This window comes from Clinocottus analis, unplaced genomic scaffold (assembly GCF_023055335.1).
Source record: "Clinocottus analis isolate CAN_PGR_092001 unplaced genomic scaffold, fCliAna1.0.p SCAF_9, whole genome shotgun sequence".
Classification (NCBI taxonomy): Eukaryota; Metazoa; Chordata; class Actinopteri; order Perciformes; family Cottidae; genus Clinocottus; species Clinocottus analis.
Window position 1 is genome coordinate 7,812,764 of NW_027176251.1, and position 18,257 is coordinate 7,831,020.

Here is an 18,257-nt window from a genome sequence, read left to right on the forward strand (position 1 = left end):
TGTGCTTTCTAGTTGTTTTAAGACAGCAAGGTGCCCAGGTGTATGTACTGATATTGTCCTCATATAAACATCAGTATGTGTATGTGTTTTAGGACAGATGTAAAAAGTTGCCTCTGTATATCAGAGAGCACCTTCAGCGCCATATGCACTTGTGAGTGTCTATCCAGCAGTATATTGGGCTGTTGTAAATCACCACATAAAGTATTTATAAGGTTAAACTTGGGAACTCTGCTGCCGTTAGCTTTTGAATTAGTGAACTCGGACCAAGGGAGAAGGGAAGGGGGAGGGGAGTGATCAGTGGTCTGCCTCGTCCCCTCCTCTGGACCTGGAGCTTATTTGTTCGCCAGGATTAGAGAATCAAGAGTGCCACCTTGTGGTTAGTTCGTCCTACTATTAGCACAGCACATTGCCTCTCTCAGAATTCAAAACTGTATGCAATATTTCTGCTGAAACATGCTATTCTGCTTCCTTGAGATCAATCCCCAGCTTCTTTGGTGGGTTAATCCTTGTGGGCGACCCTGACAGTGGCTCATATCTAGGTGATCTGCAATGTTCCACTTTCACAGCACATCTATTCGTCACATGAAGAGATGTGCGAGTGGCTCTCTTTGGTGCATCACTGTGTGCAGCCTACAGTGTGGGTTGGTCAGTGGTACCGAGAGCGTTGTGACAGAGTTTGTTCCTTCCGCTCGGGTTAGAGCTGAGCTGTGGCTGGCAAACTCAGCCGAGGATGTCTCACATCTTCTCCCGTTGGTGCCGGCCTCCCTCGACAGACCACCTTAACTCCCACTGATGTACTCGCTGACAACAACCTCACTGTCTCACGTGGACGACCGAGGAGAGATGTCATGACTCATGGTTGACAAAACACACAACGAGAGCCTGTTAGAACAGCTTGGATGTTCTGGAAAACTCTGCTTATTGTTGAGCTTTTGAAGCCCCACTGGGTCACATATCGTGCGAATGTATCACACACTCTTCGGTCAGAATGTCAAGCCTGCTGTTTTTCTCTCGTGTGTGTGAGTGAGCGTGTGTGTGTGTGTGTGTGTGTGAGTGGCTGTTTCCAGCCGCGCCATCACTTTCCGTCAGAACCCGTCATCCCCCTCTTTTTCAACTCGTGTATCTCTTCGATCTTCTCGCTCACTCACTCTCCCACTCTCTAACCTCTTGCGTGTCCCCCTTTCTTTCTCTTTTTTCTTTTGTCTTGTATTTTTCTCTCTTCGGTGCCGAGTTCCTACTCTTTTGAGGCTTACTTCCTGTTGTGTTGCAGGATGTGGGGAGGAGGTGGAGGTGGGGCTTGGGGGTGTGGACTAGAGAGAGAGAGAGAGAGAGAGAGAGAGAGAGAGAGAGAGAGAGAGAGAGAGAGAGAGAGGGAGTCATTCTCAACCATAGATTTAATACACTCCTCCTTTTTGGTTTGAGAGAGAGTTTTTCTTTACGTAGCGTGCACACACGCTCTCCCACAGACACAGATATGACCAAGACAGCAGCATTAGCAGCAAAGGACTTCTTCAGTATGTGGTTGCCAGGTGAGTGACTGTCTGAGCAGCCCTCTATACTACTGGCCTTCATTTACCAAGACCAATTAAGCTTTGCGTGAGGGTGTGTGTGTGTGTGCGTGTGTGCGTGTGTGTGTGTGTGTGTGTGTGTGTGTGAGGCAGAAAGAGAACTGTGTGTCTATGCTGTTGATTAATGCCACTGGGTCTAACAAGCTCTGCTAATTAGAGAACATCAAAGAGCAAGAGGGGGTACGAAGAGGAATGGATGGAGAGATGATGGATGGATGGATGGATGGGTGGACGCCTGTCGCAGGCAGAGGGAAAGGTCAGACACCTCGCCAGCCCAGAGCATGCCTTTGTGTGTGTTAGAATCTGTGTTTATGCTATGAATGGTAAACTAAATAAATAAAGAAAAAGAAAAAAGGAAAAAACACAGAAAATACAACAAAAAAAAAAGTTTTTCTAAATGTCTCGTGAAAGGTAAACCAGGGTTGCAGCCGGTATTTTTAAATATTGGGTTTATTTGTAATTTGTCATCATAAAACACTTTGTATTTGTATTGTCTAGCACTGCAGCAGTGTTGCATTTGTTATATATCTATGGTTATAGATTTTTAGCACCTTGACACCGGGGTTAACTTTCTGTGTGTGTGTGTGTGTGTGTGTGTGTGTGTGTGTGTGTGTGTGTGCGTGTGCGTGTGCGTGTGCGTGTGTGTGTGCGTGTCGGAGGTTTTGAAATGTTACACTTATTATTGTTTTCAATCAATTCATTTAATTCAAAAGACATTTTTAATGCTTGTCTAAAAAAAGAAGAAATAGAATTAAAAGAGTCATTCTCAGTTTTTAAATGTATAAATCATCATTTTTTGGAGTCAAATCTATTTTATTTTAAGACTCTTCTTGCCCCTCGGCCTTGTTTTGGTGGTCGGCTCAGGCTGACGTACCAGCAGAGTCTCAGTTGACCGACAGTGAAAAGCACAGCAGGCCGTCAGCTTACTCACCTATTTCCAGAAAAACATTTTTAAATGTCAATTAGCTCACATTTTACAGTCTTTGATGTCCTGATATGATTCTTGAAATTGCAGGCGTTGATTAAGTGATTTGTGGGTTAAAAATGTGGTCAAAGCTGTTTATTTCCCAAATGACATCCTGATACATCACAACGTGAATAAAACAAAGTGAGTGTAAATAATACAACAACTTCATTTAAAACAAACTTGTTATTGTTATAATTATTCTTTATTCATTTTAATTAGTGAAAAAACAATGAGGCATTTTCTACCATTATGATTGATTAAACAGTTCTGTAGTTTTGCTAATTTATGCCAGATTTGTGTGAATAAATAAGTAATTTCCCCAATTAAAAACATTTAGATATAGTCTTTATGCCCCCTGCATTTACAACCTCACTCTTCTGCTCAGAGGGCATTAATTGAGAGGAAACATAGTTATTTATTGTCACTTATAAGTCTGCAAACTGTTGATGAGGTCCTCATTGTCAAAGGCCAGTGACATCTGTCTATATTACAGACACATTTGCTTTTATTCATAAGGTATTTTATCAGTTTATATTTTGCACTATTAGTTATTAGTATTTTTTCTGTACAGTTATTAACCCAAACACCAACTTAATATTGATAAAACAACTAACACATGTCAGGTTTTCTTTTAGTTTCCTACTTTAGTGTTAGATTTTCCTCTTCATTTCCTTGTTTCATTCTTAAATTCTGTCTTCATCCCATTACTTTATCTAATTCATTTTTCTTCAGCTCCTTTCATTCTCAACTCATGTCTTCATCTTCATGTGCAAATGCTGTTGGGATGATCGAGTCTTTGATGCTCAGATATAAATGGAAAATATCTATTTGCAATCAGAATCGTTACCCCTCTGGGTGTCTTGCTTTTTTCAATCCGTAGTTAATTGGTGTGATGACTTTAGTTCCCAGAACCCCTTATTGACGCTGGGGTTGTGTCCTGAATCAGGAAGTACGGGTGATATTGGTGGTGGGTTTCGGGTTTTGGGGGGGGCATTGGGGTAGTTACAGCAGAGTTTCATCTCAGCCAAAATACCCAGAGGAGAATAACAGAAACAGTCCAGACTTAGCACATACACTGTTGTTCCGTGTTCGTTTTCTGTTGCATCATTTATTTATGACACAGGATTATACCGCAATAAATTTGCTCTGTTTAAGATACAGAGTATGCTGCTGCTCTGGTCTCAATGGGTCAAAGTTAAACCCTGAGCTTTGCTGTAAGATTACTATAACATCTTAAAGAGGGACGGAATTGGCATAGTAATCTAACCTTGTACTTTGAAAAATACTTTTACACACTTCTGTGAATTACATTTTGACCACATATACATGGAAATGTAGAGGCCACTGTCACTTATGTACAAACAAATTCACTGAAATTATAAAGTCATTGCCCACATGTAACTCTGCTCCGTGTCAAGCAACATTAGTAGTGTGTGTGTGTGTGTGCAGCAATGTGTTGTAAAAGAAAGGACAGGTTCTCAAAAGATAGAGTGAAAGAGAGGGAGAGAGCAGGCTAATATTAATAGCCTCGCTGACAGTAAGTGTTGGGTTTAGCACTCTGTGTTCAACCCGGTACAAGGGGAAGTCGGGAGGGGAAGTGAGAAAAAGACACAGCATCTTGATATACTGTCCCACTACTGTATTACTGACCACATTATCCACCATGTTACTGTCTGTAGACCATTTTGAACCATGAATCAATACACACCTTCCCCGGGTGTCCTGCGAGCGGCCAGGACAGTACAAGAGGCGGCACTTTGGTAACTTCCCATTACAGCTCTTTTATGAGCTGGACAATCATTTTATATGGTGCATTTGGCTTTGGAATATTGTGCACTGCACATAATAATGATTGGAGCACAAGATAGTCCACTGTAGTGACACAAAATACATGGTCGTGCATTACAATTTGATAAAGACTTATTTCACCAGAAATTGAGTCACATTTTTTATAGCTTATTAGTGTGACTCAATTTCTGGTAAAATTGAGTCACAGTCAGCAAATAATGGCAAAAACAGCACTCATATGAAATGTTGAAATAACCACAAATTTACCCTTAAATTAGCTGAACCAGATGTTTGTATCCACATGGCCAAATTAGTTTTTCTTTTGCAGAAGTCTGTTTATTTGAGGAAAAGTGTGTGTGTGTGTGTGTGTGTGTGTGTGTGTGTGTGTGTGTGTGTGTGTGTGTGTGTGTGTGTGTGTGTGTGTGTGTGTGGGTGTGGGTGTGTGTGTGTGAGAGAGAGACAGTGTGTGTGTTTCCATGTCTTGACCCCAAGTTATAACCAATGTGGCGGCGGATTGGAGATTTTCTAGCTCATAACCACTTCCCATTCCATTAAAGACGCTGCATCTATCAAAGTCCACAGGTGAATGTATTCTGTTCTTGTCTTTGTAAAGATTGCAATGGACTGATTGTTCTGTCTTTTAAAAGAGGCATCAGGTCAGTGATGGCCAGTGGAGCAGTCATCTTCTTCATGTGTCACTGCTGCCCCCCGATGGTGGAAACCGTGCTTGACCACTTGGTCTTTGGAAACGCACTCGTTTCAATAAAAGTATTCAGTGTGTTGTATTGATAAAAAACTGAGCACTACGCATATGGGGAAAATAAAATGTTCTTTAGTCTCAGTCAGCGCCTTCTAAACTGCAACGTGAGAGACAACAGCAGGATGAAGAGAGGAGAGATAAAGTGGAGAGCATGAGTGAAAGGGGAGAGAGAAAAAGGAGGAGGGAGACTGAGAGTTTATTATGCAGGTGGCAGATATAATTAGTTGGTCGTTGGGCAAATTTGCATGTTTTCACAAAAGGGAAGTAGCTGTGTGTGTGTGTGTGTGTGTGTGTGTGTGTGTGTGTGTGTGTGTGTGTGTGTGTGTGTGTGTGTGTCTGTGTGTGTGTCTGTGTGAGAAAAAGAGAGACAGAGAGAGCTTGTCAGGGAAGGGAGAGAAAAAAAAGGTTTCAAATGGACACAACAAAAAGTCGACTTTCAGTTTGTGGTTTCAGACAAATAAAAAGTTCTGTAGTGAGCTGATGCCATTGGGTGAATAATAAAACCAAACTACGACACACACTATACACACATGTAGACCACAACCCCCCGCCACCCACCTCCCCGCCCACACACACACACACCCACACACACACACACACACACACACACACACACACACACACACACACACACACACACACACACACTTCTTCTTGGTTCTTCCTCATCTCCATCTTTCCCACAATCAGTGCCAAAATGCTCCACTGCTGTTGTTGTAGGTACATTCAAAGACTTGCATTTCTTGCCCCCTCCGTTCATTCTTTTTGCTATAGGGACTGTCCCAAAACAGTATCAGAAGTGATGTGGCAACACACATAAAGTGTTGATTTGCTCCCACAAAACGCCTTGAGTTAAATTTAGATTAAGCTAACAGCTCAGGTCCACCTACTCTTCTGTTTAACCGCTAATTGGAAAGAATGAATGAATGTGGGCTGGATTGAACTCGTAAATGATTCAGCCACAGTGTTTGTTGTACAGTGTGTGGGCATGACCTGAAAACACTCTAACCTCTCGAAGATCGACGCCATGGACATCCTCGTTCGCATTCGTCATCAAGATTCGGATCACCTGCTTCGACAATGTGTTCCGCTTCTGTCTGCATTTTTTCTCTGACTCAGGTTTAAGAATGAGCCTCGCTGACTTATTTATCGATGTGTCTTCTTGTTGCAGATATCAGGATGTCAAAGGCAGTAGAGGTCGAGAAAATAGGGGCTGACTCACCTTTGGAGGGCACAGGTAAGATGTGATACAATGCACATATATATATTTATATATATAAAGTAATACATATGTAAAGTAATACATACTTGATGTTGTTTTGTCATTGGCTGACGTTTGAGCTCAACACGTGATGACTTTCTCACTTTTTCCTTCCTCTCCCACACAGACTCAGAGCAGAATGGGCCTGAATCAAATCACCAGGTACGCCTGACTCCTGTGCTCATAAGCCACCGTTATCTTGGACCTCCTTTACCCACATATTTAATGCAAAAATATAACACTGCCAGCCAGATAGTTTGTATGGCTGGCTTTTTACACTGTTGCTAAATTTGGCGATTTAAAAATGTTTTAATCCTGTAGTCTATCGTGTCAGAAAACGTGAAAAATTCAGTTTGTCAGCAGCTGAGATGTCATCTTGAAAATCTTGTTTTGTCCAATTTAAAGAACAAAATCCGAACATATCTAATTGACAATGAAATTGAAAAAAAAAATCTTCAGATTTAAGTAAGCCCGAAGTAGCACGATAAATCACTAAAACTAGTTAGAAATATCCACATTAATAATAAATATACTTTTTGTTGATGCATCAGCTATTTTCTTTAGCAAATAAAATAGATACAATTAAATATGATACATTTTGGCAGTAATCATTTACATTTTGTACTACCTCATTATTTGCAATTGGCTTTATCGTTTCAAGTGGTGATTGTAAAATAAATGTTATATTTCATTACTCATGTTTTGTCTCCTCCAGGCTCACTCAATGAAAGTCAATCCCTTTCCCCTTTCACCGACCCTGAGCAGCAGCAAGGTGTGTGTGTGTGTGTGTGTGTGTGTGTGTGTGTGTGTGTGTGTGTGTGTGTGTGTGTGTGTGTGTGTGTGTGTGTGTGTGTGTGTGTCCATGTTACTGAACTGCCAGTGCATGTCTGTGCATATGTCTGGACTTGTGTTTGTGCAGCTTTTATGTTTTAACCTCCAACATTGGGTTTATAGACAGTATAGCTGCCTCAGCTTTGTATTCATTGTATCACATTCAATTGTTCTTTTGTGGCATTATTCGTTCATAATGTGTGAGTCTCCACCCAGTCCTAAATGTAAACACAACTGAGAGTATGACGTTCTTCTCCCTGCACAAAGTGCATTGAAAATCAAAATATATATATAATCCTACAACTTTCGCTGAAAGGTTAAATTGAACTTGTTTGCATATGCAAATGAGTAAGCTGGAAGACTGCCCAACTGCCAGTTCAAACACGCTTGATCCCGAGACTAAAGATGATCCCTTTGTGCCAGAAAGAAACAAACTAGTGGACTCTCATTGCCTGAGACAGACGAGGCACACATTTGCATCAGTTTACTTATGACTGATTATGAGCAATAACTTCAAATTACTTCGAATTTAAACAGTCAACGCCATCTTGAATAGCCCGGTAAGCTGATGGAGTCAACGTTTCTAATTGACCTTTTTGACCTATTCTGCGTTGTGGGACATGGTGGTTACCTACCTTCTGTTTTTCTTCATACTTTTGGTATATATAATGTTAGAATTCATGCTGGAAAAGAGAGGTGTAATTGTTGTTTTTTCAGCAATGAGATAATAGAAATGATCTGGGGGCATAAAGCTCCTTCTATGTATGTTGTTTTTTTAAAGTTTTTATTAATGTTGTTCTCCATTTGCCGCCCTGTTGGCCTTGGTGCCCTGTCTTCCACACAGAATAAGATGGAGGAGTGTGGTGAGATGTCCCCGGCTCTTCCTCTCTCTCACGGCCCGACCCCCTCACAGACGGCCCTGCAACATACACAGCTCATGCTGACCGGCTCCCAACTCGCAGGGGTAAGACAGACTTATATTGCATGCAAAGAGACACACACTTTGCTTTGCTTTTATCCTGCTTGCTTCTCTTGTGCTGCTTTTTGAACACTTTGTTTCCTACTTTGTCTCCTTCTGTCCATTTCCTCTGTTTTTCTCTTTTATTCTCTTTGCTTTTCTTTCCTCCTCCTCCTCCTCCTCCTCCTCCTCTTCTCCTCTCCTCTTCCTCTCCCTCTTCGCCAGTTGACAGCTCTGTTGCCTGCACAGCAGCAGCTGTTGCTGCAACAGGCTCAGGCGCAGCTCCTGGCTGCAGCTGTGCAGCAGTCCAGTGCAGCCCACGCCGCTCACGCTGCCCACGCAGCCGCCCAAGCCAATCAGCAAGCTCAGGCAGCCGCGGCAGCAAATCAGCAAGCCCAGCAGCAGCAGCAGCAGCAGCAGCAGCAGGCAGGACAGACAGGGCAGCAGGCCCAGTCGCAGTCCCAGGGACAGAGCACACAGGAACCGACCGCCCTGAGTGTCTCTGCCCCTCCCCCTCCACCCCAGCTCACCCTCTCCCAGCCAATCCAACTCACCGCCCAGGTACTGCCTGCCAATCCAAGCTTCTTCCTGGTGAGCGACTTGATTTAGGAACCAGTATCAAGCCATGGAACATTTTTTCTTGCATATCTATTGTATATGATTCACAGTTTCCATCTTGCACAAATACACACATTTTCCATGCCTTGTCTCGTACGCTCGACAATAGCAAAGTTTCTCCTCCTACTTCTACGTTTTTTCTCAGTCCAAAGCTGCTGATGGAGAAAGATAACGACACATTTTTGTGCGACTGCGCGCTGTATCCGTCTCTCATAAAGTCCTACATGTGTGTTCTCAATCTAATCTGTCCATCATTGTCTCCTTATTGAACAGGACATCCAGCAGCTGCTGCAGCTTCAGCAATTGGTGTTGGTGCCCGGCCACTCGCTCCCGTCTCCTGCCCAGTTCCTCCTCCCACAGGCACAGCAGGGCCAGCAAGGTGGGCAGGCGTCTTACTGGGAAAGCTTTTTGTGTTATTGGCAGAAATAAGTTGTTAACATAAAGACATCTTTTTTGTTTTGTTGTTGTTATCATTAACAGTGATTATTTATGTGTTGTTTTTGCCCCCTCAGGACTCTTATCGACACCAAATCTAATTTCGCTACCTCAGCAAAACCATGGGAGCCTGCTGTCTGTTTCAAATAGAATGGGACTCCAAGCACATGTACGGGGAAACTCAAGCTTTAGTCAGTGGAAAAGTAGAACCAGCCTCTGCTGGTTCGAACACTTCTAACACTTCTGTGTCTATCTGTCTCCCCTCTCATTTCCTCACCTTCCGTTACTCTGGCGTCGTACCCGCCACAGCGAGATAAAAGTATGGAGGTGAGCGGTGCGACCACGGTGCCCTCAGTGACCTCTCACCCCGAGGAGCCAAGTGACCTGGAGGAGCTGGAACAGTTCGCCCGCACTTTCAAACAGAGACGCATCAAACTGGGATTCACACAGGTAGGGACAGACACCTACTGTGGATGTGTGCATGGGTCGGTCATATGAGCAGTTTCTTAGTCTTTGATGTATTTTGACTGTACTTCTTTTATGCCTCCACCAGGGAGATGTCGGTTTGGCCATGGGGAAGCTGTATGGTAACGACTTCAGTCAGACCACAATCTCTCGCTTTGAAGCCCTCAACCTGAGCTTCAAGAACATGTGCAAGCTGAAGCCACTGCTGGAGAAGTGGCTCAATGATGCCGGTGAGCTCTCGTCAAATAATACTTCACATGCAGACTAACATGTTTTTTTTAAAAAGCCTGCTTGTAGAGTCAGACAGTCATCTGTTTTTATGTTCGCTCTCCTTCATCAGAGACCATGTCCTTGGACTGTACCTTGCCCAGCCCCAGCTCCCTGTCCTCTTCTTCTATGGGCTTTGACGGGCTTCCTGGTCGCCGCAGAAAGAAGAGAACCAGCATCGAGACGAATGTACGCGTGGGCCTGGAACGCGCATTCATGACGGTAAGATGATTAACGTTATTATCTCATTCAAAAAAGAAGAAAATTTAAATTCCAATTTTTAAAAAAAATATGTATTCAATTTGTTTAGTCCATATTTTTCCGCTGAGCTTTTAAACAGATGTGCTTTTTGTGCTGATATTAAATGTCATGTGGCTGAAATATCGCACTCCTGAACTGATCTGAATTCCTGTCTCTCCCTCTGCAGAACCAGAAGCCTACCTCAGAGGAGATCCTGATGATCGCAGAGCAGCTCAACATGGAGAAGGAGGTGATCCGGGTCTGGTTCTGCAACCGCCGGCAGAAAGAGAAACGCATCAATCCCTCCAGTGCCACCCCTCCCCTACCCAGCCAGCCCCCCACTGCCCCTCCAGCGCACAAACAACCCTGCTACAGCCCTCACATGGTAGATATCCAACCTCAACATCATTGTTGCGTATTTTGATGACTATTTAGTCATAAACACCCCCCTGTTGTTCAGCTGTCTGCAGTTTCACAACCTTGAATCTGCCATTTTTTACTCTCTCTGCCAGATGTCCAGCCAGCTGTCGCAGGCCGTGACCAGTCTCAGCACAACAATGACCACCATGTCCCCCAACTGCCCCCTGACTTCCAGCCTCACCTCCTCCCACCCGACTCTCAGCTCCGTAACCTCCCCGGTGACTCCTCCGCCCCGCAGCACGGCCAGCCCAGCCACTCCCAGCCACAGCACACTCAACCTCAACACAGGGTAAGAGATCATGACCCGTTCACTGTACACCACCCGGGATTCCCCCATCAGTTACTTGACAGCAATTGTGGCAACTTTGGGTTTTCCACTTACTTTTAGGGATTTGTGTTCTCCAAAGTAATCCATGAGGTGGAATATGGAAATATTTCCACTGTTGTGAGGCTTCTAGTTTCCACATCTCTAGAGTAATGGGTTTATTGAATGGCTTTTTGGTTGGATATGTACAATAAGGTCTGTGAACACAAGATTGAGAGATGTTTTGTTCGATGACGTAAAATATATCAGTGATTATCCCACTTGTGAATTCTGAAGCTTTTACGTGTCCTAAAAAAATGAAGACGCTGAACGCCATCACCACAAACACTAGCCCGTCTTTAGCTTAGTGGTGGTGACTTTGAAGTCATGTGACCATGGTGTAGTTTGTTTACAGCCATACGTTTGCTTTATGGTGGTCATTAGTGAAGCTTATCTTGCCGATGGAATGGTAATATCACATAGTTTTTTTGTTAAAGAAACCAGTGTGATGCTCACTTCCGGGTTGGCTTCCAAAAAATGTGTCATCCCTGCAACACTACATATTGACAACAAAAATGTCAACATGATGGCTATTGAGAGAAGGATATTGCAAAGCCTTATTAAGTCAATATGATTGACAATATACATGTAAAGTACTGGAAGTATCTTTTTTGTAATTTGACTGATTGATCCTTTAAGTATTAGATCTCTTTACAATATTTTTATAGCTTTCACAACTGAAAACATTTAGGCAAATTGTTTAAGTGCCACTACATACAACCACATATTTCCATAAACATGCTCACCATGAATACCGCAAAATCCTCGGTTCACCTGCAGTTTGTAGTGGATTGTTTGGGCACACACAAAGACACACTGATATCCCAACATGCCATTGGGCACCACTGCTTCCCCTGAGCTGCAGTGAACTCTAACCCTGTGTGTGTGGTTCTTATGTTCACAGCTTATGGCGTATGGGTAAAAAGAATGGTGACGTGTCTAACTACATCACCGATTTTGCTGCAAACTTGAGGTGAATGCGACCGAGACACAGACATATCGATGACGCGGCAGTTTTGTAGAATGCTGTGTTCTTGTATTTAATTACCTCCCAGATAAATGCATAGTTGATGAGAGTGTTGGTGTCACAAAATATGTTCCAAGATGTTGTGTTTCTTTTACATTTCTAACCTCTTGTTTACAGCCAACTGTCAGCTAACTACGGCTCTTTATCTGTGCAGGGCTGCATTTGTCCTCCGCTTGTCCTTGCCGCTAAACCTGCTTTTTTCTCACCTTTTCTCCTCTGTCTGTCTGGTTTTGTATACATGCTTGCACATGTATGGTGCTGCGTGCGTGCTTTGTGTGTGTGTGTGTGTGTGTGTGTGTGTGTGTGTGTGTGTGTGTGTGTGTGTGTGTGTGTGTGTGTGTGTGACACAACAGGAACACTGTGATGGGAGTTAACACAGGGATGAACCAAGCCCTCCTCGGTAACAATCCCCTTGCCACTATCCAAGGTGTGTGTGTGAGAGAAGAAATGGGTTTATTTTAGGAGAGTAAAAAAAAGGGAAAGTTTAGCATCAGCAGCGCTGATAAACAGAATATAATTTAGAGGTCAAGGCTGAGGTGGTGTACTTTATTATTTCATTACTGGCAAAATCTTAGGTTCACAGAATCCATAAAAATACGCAGAGAAGAGTGTTTATTTTCTGGCAATACATTCTCCTCCTCTCCTCTCTCACTTATACACTCCCACACACACACACACACACACACACACACACACACACACACACACACACACACACACATAAATGCTCAAAGTCAAACACATACTGTACACGACACATCTGATCTCACACACCTTCCTACACTTGAGAACAACACAAGAATAGCACAAGAAAACACAAACGCGACCGCCAAACAATCTAGACCACCGTCAGCAGAGGTAGTTTTCGATGAGAAGGGGGAGGGAGACGTATTAAAAACAGAAGTGTGATGATGAGTAATACAGTCGTGCATGGTGGGTGAATCAAATCGTGCCGGTAGACTTCAGACCGGAGACGCAGATGAAAAGGCAGCCGCGGGCGTTTGCTTATCCACAGCTGAGGCCGAGATTGTCGTAGAGAGGAAGAATGACTTCTTTCTTAAAATGTTACCATCAACATCCATGATTCCATCCCATCCAGTGTGTGTGTGTGTGTGGCAATTATTACGTTCATGCGTCCATGTTGCGTGTCTGTGCTGTCTCACTCATCTTTAGCCTTTCGTCTCTTCATTTCATGATCGTTCAAATGTATTGATGTGTTAAAATTCCCCATAATGCGTTTTCACCAAAAGTTGCCTCGACAGACTATAATTAGTGCGGCCACAAGATATTTTGAGTAGTATGGGTGCTTTTTTTTGTTTTGCTGTTGCTATGCAATCATTATTAGGCCGCTTCACGTGTAGCATTTTGTGCATGAAAGAAGCGCTGCATGAAGCACGATTCACAGCCAATCATCGACCTTGTTTCCATAACGACAGACCACTCATGTCAGCTTACTTGTTGCTGTGGTTTACTTTAGCTGATCCCACACGATTATCTTGGTACAGATATTAAACTATATGCAGGTATTCTCTATTGGCATAGTGCTGCAATTGTACATATATTTTGGTTTTTTTTTATTCCCCACCAAAAACGGCAGGTGCTCTTTTAAAACAGAGAAACCGCACTCTGAGCACCTCGAGGCCGCGCCCTGGGCTTTCCATTTAAAATGGTGGGTGACGGTTATCTCCCCTACTTCTGCTGAATTCAACAAGTTCAGGCACTTTCTCTTGCTTGGCCTGGTCGGAAATTATTGACTAAAGTAAAGGCAGATGACAACAACAAACAACAATGATTATAAAGCACTGGATGGTAATAATAAATAATAATAAGCTTTTGTTTTCCTTTTGGGAGCATATAAAGGAAGATTTTAAGTTCACCCATAATTAACCAGAGAAGAATGTGAAAAAGGAAAACACAATACAACCCAGTTGCTAGAAAAAAAAACATTGTACATTGTGCATTTCTGCAAACTATGGGATATGTTCAATGACGACATTTCTGAACCAAAAATACTATGATGAATAAATAAATATGTTTCATATCAGCCTCGCGTCACACTTTAATACACAATACCACATTGTGAAACGATTGCTTCGATTTAGGAAACAAAAGTACTTCATCGAGGGTGGATTTGTGTTAAAAGGATAAAGTAACAACGTAAAGTAACAACGTAACTAGCATAAATAAATAACAACCCCGCCCGTTGGAAAACTGTCTTACGTAACGTCACAAAACTCACCGAGCATAAGGCGTTTTGTGCTATTCCTTTAATCTTTTTCTCTTCTTTCTCCCTCCCTCAGCCCTAGCAGCCAGTGGTGGCCATCTGCCTCTTTCCAGTCTTGAGGGGGCCGCGAAGATGCTGCTGGGGGCCTCTGGCGGCCAGGGAGGGTGCCTCCCTTCCTCCCTCTTCCTCAACCATCCCGCCTTCCTCCACTTGGGCCAGAACCCCAGCGCTGGACTGCTCAGCGCTGCCCTCGCCAAAGCCTCCCAGGCCTCCCCCTTCCCCTCTGCCAGCAGCATAAGCCCAACCCCCTGCTCCCCATCCCCTTGCTCTAGCCCCGCCTCTTCCTGCTCCTCCAGCGAAATGGCACACAGCCCGCCCTCTCTGGGCGGAGCCAATATTGAGTGACCACGCCAAGGGCCAATCAGAGAGGAGGAGGAAGGAGGCGACGAGAACCTCGCCTTTCACACCAAAGCTATCTCTTTCTCTCTCTTGCGCTCTTCTTCCGTTATTTTTTTCGCAATGGCTCTCTCTCTCTTTCTCTCCCAGTCTTTCGATGCCAAAAATACACAGAATGAAAGAGGAGAGAGGGAGAGAAAGAAGTGAAAGAGGGGAGAAGGGGGGGAAAGGGGAAGATTGAAACCAAAAATCTTTATCTATTCAAATAGATGGAGAAGAGGCATCGTGGGACCTTTTTGTCAATAACCCGTGATATCGACATGGCACCTCTCCACTCTGTCTCTAAAAGGAAAACACACCAATGACTCTTTAGCAAAGAGACGGCAGAGAAGCATGTCAAAGTGCGTAAACCAAAAATGACAAAAGATAACTTTACTATGTGACAAAGGAATGGCGGCAAGGACAACAAAAATGGAGGAGAACTGTGCTTACGTTTTCCCTTTTTTTAATTATTTCAAAAAGCTGCGGGTCTGAAGGAAGAGTAGGGAGGATGAGTTTAAACCAAAAATTTACCTGAGGAGGAGGCGGAGGAGAAATACACAATGACAAAAAAAAGAAGAAAAGAAAAACGACAACAATACCAAAATCCCAAATACCAAAAACCAAAAATACGGAGAGAAAAGCTTTATTCAAAGGACGTGTAAATACTGAAGCTATCCAGGACCAGGACTCAACTGCTACTGCTTCTCACACACACACACACACACACACACACACACACACACACACACACACACACACACACACACACACACACACACACACACACACACACAGACTCTCTCACACACACACACACACACACACACACACACACACACACAGACTCTCACACACACACACACACATCAAGAGTCAATCCATCCTGTCATCAACTCATCCTGTCTGTGTCAGCCCATGTGTCTCTTATAGGTTTTTATGCCAAATATACATAATAATTTTGTAAAAGATTGTTAGCGAACCAGTCAGGAGCTCATGTATGAATGATTGCTACTGTATCTCCTTGTCTCTTTACCTGCCTCTGGTTCTAGGAGCATAGGATAGCTTTCCTCTCCCCTTGTTATTTTACAATTCATTGACAGGGGTTTGTTGACAGGTTTTTTTACTATTTGAGAAGTACAGTTTGGATTTGTTTTTTAATTATTTATTAGTATCATTTTATACTCCAACTCCTATTTATTGTTGCAGCTTTTTTTAGTGCTGGCTTCTGGGGTTCAAATCATCATCAGTGTCATCATCATTGTCTTCATCATATGCATTTTTGTCATGTGCATTCTCTTTTTGTTTTTCTAACGTGACTATTCTGCAGAAGCAGAGAGGACGCAGGTGAAAAGATGCTCACCAAGTGCCACGGATCCAAAATAGAGTTGGCATGATGCAAGCTGATTTCAAGGTGTGAATGAATTTGTTAAGACCTGAACAAGGGGCATATTGGGCTCTTAATCAGACCACTCTTTCCTCACTCTTATAGATAACCCATTATCAGTGACTCCATGGCTAAATGAACATGCCCTGGAAAACTTCACATACTGAAAATGGCGCTTGTTAAGAGTGGCGACCATTTTGAAAGTATGAAATAGGGCTTTGATTGGAGATTTAAAGTAATAACTGTTGAGACTGAAGGCTAAATAAGTCAATAAAGCCAAGTTTAGTCACAGCCGGCTCTCATTCCTGCCTCGTCAATCAGCATAGACGCCCCGACACCTGTCTGTCTAGACATGTTTACTGATATTTGTCTGTTTCCATCATCACTCCATCGATCACATTTCAATGTCATTTTCCACCTCAGACTGCCATTAATTCTCAAATGGAAACCAAAGCATTCTCAAGGCTGCACTGTTCTTGAAGAACCTCAGCCAAGACATATGAACACAATAAAGACCCAGAGGGGCTGAGGACAGGACGTAAGCCCCCTGGTTTTATACCCTCCACCTGGCCCGTCCAAAAACCCACGGGGGAAGCTTTAATAGGGAACTGATCCTTTACTCCGAACCCCCAGAAAGAAGGGTACACTGGGACAGGGCGAAAGAGGGACACACTGTAGTGAGGGGAGCAGGCGTCACACTTTTTTTGTAAGAGGATACCAAAAATAAACCCAAACCAAAAAAAACACAACCCAAGGAATGACAGAAGCAAACCAAAAAGAACCCTAACCAAATGTGGCTGGAGGGAGGAGGGGAGGAGGACAAAATGCAGGTGTCGAAAGACGTGAAGCCGTCTGTCTATCCGTTAGCTTTAGGGCTGCAGCATACGCCCCACTCTGAAACTGTGTAGCATGGAAGGAGGGATGGATAGACAGGCGGACAGAAGAAGGACAGACAATTCCTCCCCTCCTCTGCCTCTCACTCTCTCCAGCTCCGCCCTCTGGTCCTGGATGGAGCTAAACGCAAATGACCTCACTGAACTGAAATCTTCTAAAAAAAAAAATGTTTTTATTTTTCTGTTTGTTGGTTCTGATTGTTTTATCTCTGCTGTGTCTCTTGATGCCGTTTTATGTACTGTACTTTAGTGCTTATTACTCATTTGGAATAACGTACTCGCTTACTTACTACAAGAGCTCCTTATTTTTTTTCGTAGTCGTGCTAGAGATTTTTATCAGGTGGTTGGAAAAAATACTGTGAAAATTTAGCTTCCAGATTTTTATTAGATAAAGAAACAGACTGTCTTGGCAGAAAAAAAGACACACAAAAAGCCAAAAACAAAGAGTTGAATAGCAAACCTTAAAAATGCCAAACCAAATACTGAACCAAACCAAACACAGTAGAGAGGAACAGGAACGGCCTTCTCAGCATGAGGGCACAGAAATAGGTCAATTTGTCTGAGCGTCTGAACATGAGTGTGGACGGGAGGCCAAATGTTTTTTTTTAAAAAAAAAGAAAGGGGTCTGCGGTGATGTCTTGTCATTAATTTCGACCCCAGAGACGGCATTATGCACATTTCAGACACAGAATAATACGCAGCTGCGGCCTCAGTCAGGTTGACCGTTCGAGAGATGGACGTAAACGTATCCAAAGAGTATTTGGTTTGATCCACACCAGAAAACAGTCGACACGCGAGAATCGTTTCATGAACCAAACTTTAGATGTGGGGTTTGCACCTTAAAGGTGAAACCTTTTCTCCACATTGACTCTTAGACGGAATGTATCTGTTAGTGCTTCTATAGATTTTGTAGAAAAAAAGATCTATGTTCTACTGCTTACTTATCGCTAATGTATTAAAAAGAAAAAAACTCACAAAAAAGACTTTGAGAAAAAAAAAGATCCTAAAAACATTGATGATGATAACTTGATTTTAGACCAAAAATTTTAACTATCTCTCTTTGGACTTTTTTATTTCTCCTTATTACTGATGATTTAGACTTTTGATTGTACTATTTATTCAGGGTAGGGTTGATTTAATTGCTTGTTATCTTTTTTGCCTTGCTATTTATTTCCTAATTTATTTCTAGCGGTGCTTTTCTTTTTTGTTCTGAGATGTATTTGTGATGTATTTGTTTTTGCCCCTTGCTGAAGTTCTTTCTTACTTCTTTAAACCAAATAATACCATAAATGCAACCACAGGTCCTGTAGGGACTTAATAAGGGAATATGGCTGATTCGATGGTCCGCC

The 18,257-nt window shown here is 43.0% G+C and overlaps 1 protein-coding gene across 3 annotated transcripts in view; it reads left to right on the forward strand.

Annotated features, from left to right (window-relative positions):
* The window catches only part of pou2f2b (POU class 2 homeobox 2b), a 38,722-nt gene extending 23,749 nt beyond the window's left edge, over positions 1 to 14,973 (forward strand). The window contains exons 2-16 of one of the 3 annotated variants that reach the window (XM_068570006.1): positions 6,255 to 6,320; positions 6,472 to 6,506; positions 7,060 to 7,116; positions 8,020 to 8,139; positions 8,359 to 8,694; positions 9,025 to 9,130; positions 9,264 to 9,355; positions 9,496 to 9,636; positions 9,740 to 9,881; positions 9,992 to 10,140; positions 10,346 to 10,543; positions 10,671 to 10,867; positions 11,847 to 11,915; positions 12,323 to 12,396; positions 14,270 to 14,973. In XM_068570006.1, coding sequence (XP_068426107.1) covers positions 6,255 to 6,320; positions 6,472 to 6,506; positions 7,060 to 7,116; positions 8,020 to 8,139; positions 8,359 to 8,694; positions 9,025 to 9,130; positions 9,264 to 9,355; positions 9,496 to 9,636; positions 9,740 to 9,881; positions 9,992 to 10,140; positions 10,346 to 10,543; positions 10,671 to 10,867; positions 11,847 to 11,915; positions 12,323 to 12,396; positions 14,270 to 14,598 — 2,111 coding nt within the window. In that variant the 3' untranslated portion in view covers positions 14,599 to 14,973. The remainder of the gene's footprint in view (positions 1 to 6,254; positions 6,321 to 6,471; positions 6,507 to 7,059; positions 7,117 to 8,019; positions 8,140 to 8,358; positions 8,695 to 9,024; positions 9,131 to 9,263; positions 9,356 to 9,495; positions 9,637 to 9,739; positions 9,882 to 9,991; positions 10,141 to 10,345; positions 10,544 to 10,670; positions 10,868 to 11,846; positions 11,916 to 12,322; positions 12,397 to 14,269) is intronic. The other 2 variants (XM_068570007.1, XM_068570008.1) reach the window with 2 other exon arrangements.
* The last annotated feature ends 3,284 nt before the right edge of the window (positions 14,974 to 18,257 follow it).